This window comes from Sparus aurata, chromosome 7 (assembly GCF_900880675.1).
Source record: "Sparus aurata chromosome 7, fSpaAur1.1, whole genome shotgun sequence".
Taxonomy (NCBI): domain Eukaryota; kingdom Metazoa; phylum Chordata; class Actinopteri; order Spariformes; family Sparidae; genus Sparus; species Sparus aurata.
The window spans coordinates 1,902,894-1,909,557 of NC_044193.1; the positions used below are offsets into that span (position 1 = coordinate 1,902,894).

The window sequence follows — 6,664 nt, forward strand, 5'->3', positions numbered from 1 at the left end:
CTTTAATGTGTTTCACAGAAGAATTACAATCTTTACAAATATTTTCTAAATATTTAATGATTTAAGTTGTTGCCAATATTTTATGTATTGTAGTATTTTAAACAAAAAACCGTGTCAGAAAACCTGTGAATACTTTACAAATAAAACGTTTTTTGACCAGGTCAAGATGAAGCACAAACTGTGTGGATTTAATTGACTTTACAGGTGTTTATACATTTATTAAAAAAGGTTTCTCCCTTATAGGTCTGGATGGATGTAACGATGACGATGATAACGACCCTCATCACCACGAGCTCTCAGCCATCAATGAGCTCCCGGAGCGAGAGCGGTCCGACGACAAAGACAGCACCAGCGCCTACAACACCGGCGGAGAGAGCTGCCGGAGTACGCCACTGGTCAGCACAGAGCAGATCCCGCCTCTCCAGGAAGATGAAGACGAAGGAGGGAGACGACTGATGTCACCGCCTCCTCTCCTCCCTCTCGCTCGCCTCCCCCCTCTGAACTCCCCCCTCACGCCGCGGCGTCACAGGCGGGAACGCGACAGAGAGAGACGCCACTCGAACCTCAGCTGCTCGTTCTCCCCCAGCACTTACAGGAAGTACGAAGCAGCCAATGGTTACCTGGCAAACGGCTCAAGCTCCACCCCTTCCACACCCTCCAAGTTCAGGTCTCCTTCTGTGTTTTTACCCTTCATGTTAGTTCAAACTTTGTAAAATTGTGTGTCTATTTTTGTGTGAAATGATTTTTGGACATTATTCTTTTAGGTCTCTGACCAGAGAGGCGGGGTCATCTTCGAGAAGGGGTGTGGCTGATGGAGGGCGGGGCTCCAGAGGTACGCCAACTCTGAAGCTAAACTTTACTTCTGCCTCTCTGTTTGTTGTTTGTTCTCGTTTTAGTACATTAATTACCCCTCATTCATTATCACTGCAGCTGGAGCCCCCGACAGGCCCGGAGGTGGAAGTGCAGAGTCCAGTCCATATTTCACCAGAAGACACCACAGCCACAACAAACCACTGGAGCGGTACCAGAGCTGTATGACCCTGCCCTCTGAGGGCCTGGTGGACCCGCTGGACCGAGTGAGAGACAGAGCGAGGGCCGAGGGCGAGGAGAGAGGGATGGGCACGGGCAGCAGCGGCCCAGCCAGCCCCAGGAGCGTGAATAGCGCCCCCTGTGGTCTGGAGGACCACCATACACGCGCCTCGCGATTAGGACTGGCCTTACCGCTCGGGATGACACACTCATCACCAACTGCCTCACCGCAACGTATGGAGTGGAAGGTAAATGGTCTGATGATGCAGTACAGTGTTTTTAAAAGGACCCCGACCAACTGAGACTCCCTCATGAATGTAGGGAATCAAATATCCTTCATCCAGCATCAAACGCTCATGTCTTTCAACAACATGCAGCTGATTCGTGCTCTTTGTGTTCAGGTAAAGATCCGGAGCGATGGCACTCGCTATGTGGCAAAGCGACCAGTCAGAGATCGTCTCCTGAAGGCCAGAGCCATGAAGATCAGAGAGGAACGCAGCGGCATGACAACTGACGACGACGCTGCCAGTGAGATGAAACAGGTCAGCACATCTTTCACAGCAACCGAGGAGGATGAAGCCCAGTTCAGATACGACGAGACTAAACCGATTTAGGCTGGTTTGAGAACGTGGCGCAATCAGCAGCTCGTGGCAAAGTCAGTTACTGGTCGAAACAGCAGTTATGGACAGAATGATGAAGCTTTTGAGCTCACAAACAAACAATTGCTATATCTAATCACTTCCAAACTATATACTCGTTCAGGGACGTGCAAAAAACTTTATTTTTTCATGTACTGGTCCCCCTGCAGGACCTTCAAAGCCCACCGGGGGGGAACACTGTGGAAGTCACTGAGAGAGAGAATAAATCTGAAATATTCACCTCTGATTTTGCAATATTTAGAATTTGATTACTCAATATTTAAGTTAAGCAGTGGGCAACCAGTGAACTTAACTTCTACTGCAACAGCGCTAACCACTGAGCCACCATGCTGCCTATTTGACTTCCGTATATTTACCTTTATCATGACTATAACCTACCTAGCTTCACAACACACATACTGTGGCAAAGAGCTTTTTAAACCAGTGATAAAGTCTTCCAAACTATTTTTCAACAGGGCCGATACTGGAGCAAAGAGGAGAGGAAGCAGCAGCTGCTGAGAGCTCGAGAGTACCGACGAAGAAGAGAGTTCATGATGCAGAGCCGCCTCGACTACCTCAGAGGAGACAGGTAGAGTCCAGTTCTATTAATTCTAGAAAGAAATACAGTACGACTGACTGAAACAACCATTGCAGAACGGGTGATGAGGTTACATCACTGAAAGAACATATAACATAAAACGTGTTTTATTGCTTTTAAATGAATGTTCTCTTTGTGGTTTGACACTGTCAGGAGCTCAGAGACATCTGAAGATTAATGTCAAGAACAAAATCCTCTTACCTGCGTTAAAAACATCCCAAAGTCTGAGTCCTCGTGAATCCAAACCAATAATCCTTCAGTCAGACTTAATTTATGGAAATCCAGTATTCTGAAACAAACAGCGAATCATCTCGTGTCAGTTGCTGGTTGTTGAGCAAAGGCTGACCCAGTGTGCAGCCTGAACACAGTGAACCATGACAGGTGTTGATCAGCATCATTCCCCTCACCTGTGTGTGCAGGAGGAACACTGAACTTCACTCAGTAACATGTTGTTTCTGAACTGAAGTCACTTTTTATGTGAGGCTGCAGGTTGAAATTCAAAGCCTTCATAGATCAGTTTTCTGGTGCTGCAAACATTTCACAAGCGATAGTGTCAGAAAAACGAAGCAACATTTGCATAGAAAGGTTTGAGATCACTGGTTGACTCAGAGTTTCCCTCAGGCAGGACTCCCCGCTTACAGCTCCATTATCAGGCAACGGTTACGTAACTTTGAACAAAACGAGGAGCCTGGTGGAAATAAATACCAGCCTGATGCTGCACAGAGCTGTTAAGTTGGTTTAGCAGGATGATAAAAACATGCACGAAAACAATCTGCAAATAAAACGTAATCTTAACAGAAAGTATTTTGTTGAAGCTGCTCGGCTTCTCACTCATCGAGTAATGTTATCCTCCCTTTACTGGCTGCATCTATTCTCAAAACATCAGTGCTGACTTTAGAGCCTTGTGTGGTCAAATGGTATATTGCTCAGCTCCTTCTACTTTATTGGCCTCGTAGATCATCTGAGCAGAAATTACTGGCTGTCAAACCTGCAATAAAACCTGAGATGAGCTGTTGCACCGAGTTCATAGATTGTTCTCCTCTACTCATCACCAGCTCTAGATTTCTGTGACAACTTCATGGAACAGATGAAAATAGATTTAAGCTACCTGATTATGTTTTAATGGTTTTTATGTCCTGGTTTGTTCATGTGCCTCTGCATTCATTAGTTGTGATGTCGCTGTGAGATAAACAAACTTTCATCGCAGTTTTTTGGAAAAAGAAGTTGTAGTTGCAAAAGTTAACGAGACGGCACAACATACTGATCTTGTTTGAATAAAGCATCTCTGTAGGAATCGGTCAAAAATACTTGGAAGTCAGTTGAGAGAAAAAATGAAACTTAAAGCAGATTTAAGGAAAATATTTGGCATAAATTTGTAGTTACACAGTTTCAACACAGAGCCCAGGAGCTCTGAGAGTCAGTGAGATAATATTCAGGTACGTTTTTATCTTCTCCAGCTCATATAATCTTTTAAAAGCAATGAAAACAAGATGCTCAAAACATGTAATCTTTCAAAACATTCAGGGCTGCATACTAAAATGTGTAAAAGCTCCACAGATTGTACTGTTAATACTGACAGATGTCTTAATCTGTATTGTTTTTATTATTTCCAGGGACTCCTCAGCATCAGCAGGGGCTGAAAACCCGCGGTCATCCCAGAGCGGCCCGCTTCACCCCCGACAGGACTCCCCCAGCAACAACATCCTGCTACTGAGCCAGAAGAAGAGCATGAAGAAGAGGAATCGCCGCATCCTCGACAACTGGATCACCATCCAGGAGCTGCTGGCTCACGGCTCGAGGTCGCCGGACGGGAAGAAGATCTACAACCCTCTGCTGTCTGTGACCACGGTGTGATCTGAGGACAGAGAGGAGGAGGAAGAAGAGAAAAGAGGGAAGAAAGTGACGATACAAACTGAAAGAACAAAACGATGAATGCTTCAGATTCATGTGAGCTGGAAGGAGGATGAAACCTGTTGATGACAGAGGGAACCACTTTGGAGAAAAGAGAACATTTTGATGTGATGTGCTTAAAACTGTCCCCTGAAAGGACTTTGATAGCGAGTACAAGCAGAATGACAAGAAGAAATGATGGACTGTGAGGGAAGAAAAGTGCAGCAGGAACTGAAAACATCTGGAATAACCCTGGAAACCTGCAGAAACCTGAAACACCTCATGTCCTTTTTTTTTGCAACCAAATGGTGCCATTGTTTAACTCTTCTGCTGGAACTGCACTGGGTCCCGATCAGGAGGTCTACAATGTAAAGGAAACACTTTATGTACCAGGGTTTCAACCACTCTTGGGTACGACGTTCCCTCAAATGTAGTAAAAACACTGAAGGAGGAGGAACATCTGTGAAAGGAAAGGAAAATGTCCCATAGTGAGACTCTTCTCTGAACCAGGAGGACTCAGGATTAAGCTCGGATGTTCTTCTGTGCCAAATGGAAAATAATTAATCGGCATTATCTGAGGCGCTTCTGCATAAAAGTGTTCTGACTTTAGTGGGATGTTTGTGCCGATCCTGGGACTTTATGAATCTTCTTCATTACATCGACAGTAACTGCATATGTGTGATGTGTGATGACACACTTCGACTGCGTGCTGTACAGACACTGATATCCTCAACAGAATATGTAGATAGGATGAAAAACTTTGAGAGAAGAAGTTTTGAATTTAACGTAGTTTGTTTTCATATTTAAGAAAAGTTTCAGAAGATTCAGGGTAAAAGTCAAAGTGGTTTAACAGATTACAACAATGAATGTACAGATATTTATGTCAGTGACGATTGGGCAGACAGATGTTGACAAAACAACAAACAGTGGAAGATTGTATTATTGACCAACAGTCAGTGTTTGTACATTAAAGGACACATCCACATTTTAAATCTCCCTGTCAGAGCTCATTGATCTGCGACGATCAGTCTGTTACAGGAGGTTTTTTTACTTCTCACTTGCCTTTTTATTTACAGGTGTGTCATTTGTAAACACTTTCCCAGAATGCCTTTCGAGAGTCCTGCGGGGTAACATGACCACCTGACTGAAGCATTACACTTTTTATTCTAAGAGTAGACGCGGGTCTCTTCTCTGAGGAACTCTTCCTGTATGACCACATTCTTTCAAACACATTTTTTTTACTATATTATATTTAAAATCATTTTAACATTGAATTTTGTTGCTTACGGGCTTTTTTTCCCCGGCGACAGGATTGTTTGCAGTGTTGGTTTGGACCTCAGAAGGCCGGTCGTGTCCATCGTTGTGCTGGACGCGTATAAAATGAGATTAATATCGAGTTACAACATGCATGAATTAAGTATTGAACGTCGTGGATTAACGGACATAAGTCTTGAATCTAAAGTGGTGTAGTGTACAGAGCCTCGTGCAGACATTTTCTGTAGTGAAAAATGTGAAAAAATGCTGAGTAAATTAAATTAAAATGAAGTGAAATGTATGAAGTGTTCCCTGGTCTTTCTTTACCTCTAATATTTGTTCAGTGTTCAGCAGTGGCAGTAAATGTGCACTTTGATTTGAGACAGGGACACGAGCAGAGAAGTAGCAGAGAATCTGTCATGTTTGTGTCCACTCAGTGTGACGACACTGATCTAAATCCCTCCTCCTTCACTGCACTGATGAGAGATACAGAACATATGTAATAGGCTGAATGCAGGGTTCAGAACGACAGAGGGGAAAATTAGATGGTTCAGCCCAGTGAGTAACAAGCTCAGGGAGTTTTAAGAGCAGCAGGGAGGGAAGGAAGACGAGGAAGATGAGGATGGGGGGGCAGCAGGAAGAGGGTAATGAAGGAGGATGAGAGCACTGAACCAAGAGAGAGAAGAAAAAAAAGAAATGACAGGAAGTTGTAAAGACTAATTGTTCTTCGGGGCCACAGAGAAGAATGAAAAATAAAAGGAGCGCAAACGACAGAAGAGAGGCGATAAAGAAGAGTTGAGAGACAACATGCTGGCAGAGAAAGCAAGAAACTGTACTCAAAGATACTTTACAGGTTAAAAAGCAGAATGATAATAACAACACAGACGTGTTGGTCCTGCCTCGCACGGGGCACCATTGTAGTTGGGTCTGCATTACACGGCACACAATTAAGTAGTGTTTATGTAACATTAAAAGGGAGTTTTTAGGTTAAATTTGGCTTTCAATAATAATTAATAATCATCATGGATAATTATTAATTATGATGAATAATTTAATCCAATTTACATTAGATGACCTCTGGGCACCACCCTGGAAGAAGGGAAAACATAGCAAATTTACTAAATCATCTTATAAAAAGGTAATAAATTGTTTTTAACTCTGATTAATAATTAAATTAATAACTACAACCAAATGTATCATAACAGCCAATAATGGTTGAAGGATTGTGGTGTTCTTGACAGTGTAGAGGTTGGCA

General features: G+C 43.3%; 2 protein-coding genes across 4 annotated transcripts in view; both read left to right on the forward strand.

The window, feature by feature from the left end:
* Nucleotides 1–5,710, forward strand: part of LOC115584956 (PDZ domain-containing protein 4-like) — a 50,353-nt gene extending 44,643 nt beyond the window's left edge. For all 3 annotated transcript variants that reach the window (XM_030422925.1, XM_030422927.1, XM_030422926.1), the window contains exons 13-18: nucleotides 244–667; nucleotides 765–832; nucleotides 931–1,277; nucleotides 1,431–1,571; nucleotides 2,144–2,256; nucleotides 3,879–5,710. In XM_030422925.1, the coding sequence (XP_030278785.1) occupies nucleotides 244–667; nucleotides 765–832; nucleotides 931–1,277; nucleotides 1,431–1,571; nucleotides 2,144–2,256; nucleotides 3,879–4,119 (1,334 nt within the window). In that variant the 3' untranslated portion in view covers nucleotides 4,120–5,710. The remainder of the gene's footprint in view (nucleotides 1–243; nucleotides 668–764; nucleotides 833–930; nucleotides 1,278–1,430; nucleotides 1,572–2,143; nucleotides 2,257–3,878) is intronic.
* Nucleotides 1–6,664, forward strand: part of LOC115585697 (uncharacterized) — a 510,933-nt gene that overhangs the window by 221,157 nt on the left and 283,112 nt on the right. The window lies entirely within an intron of this gene.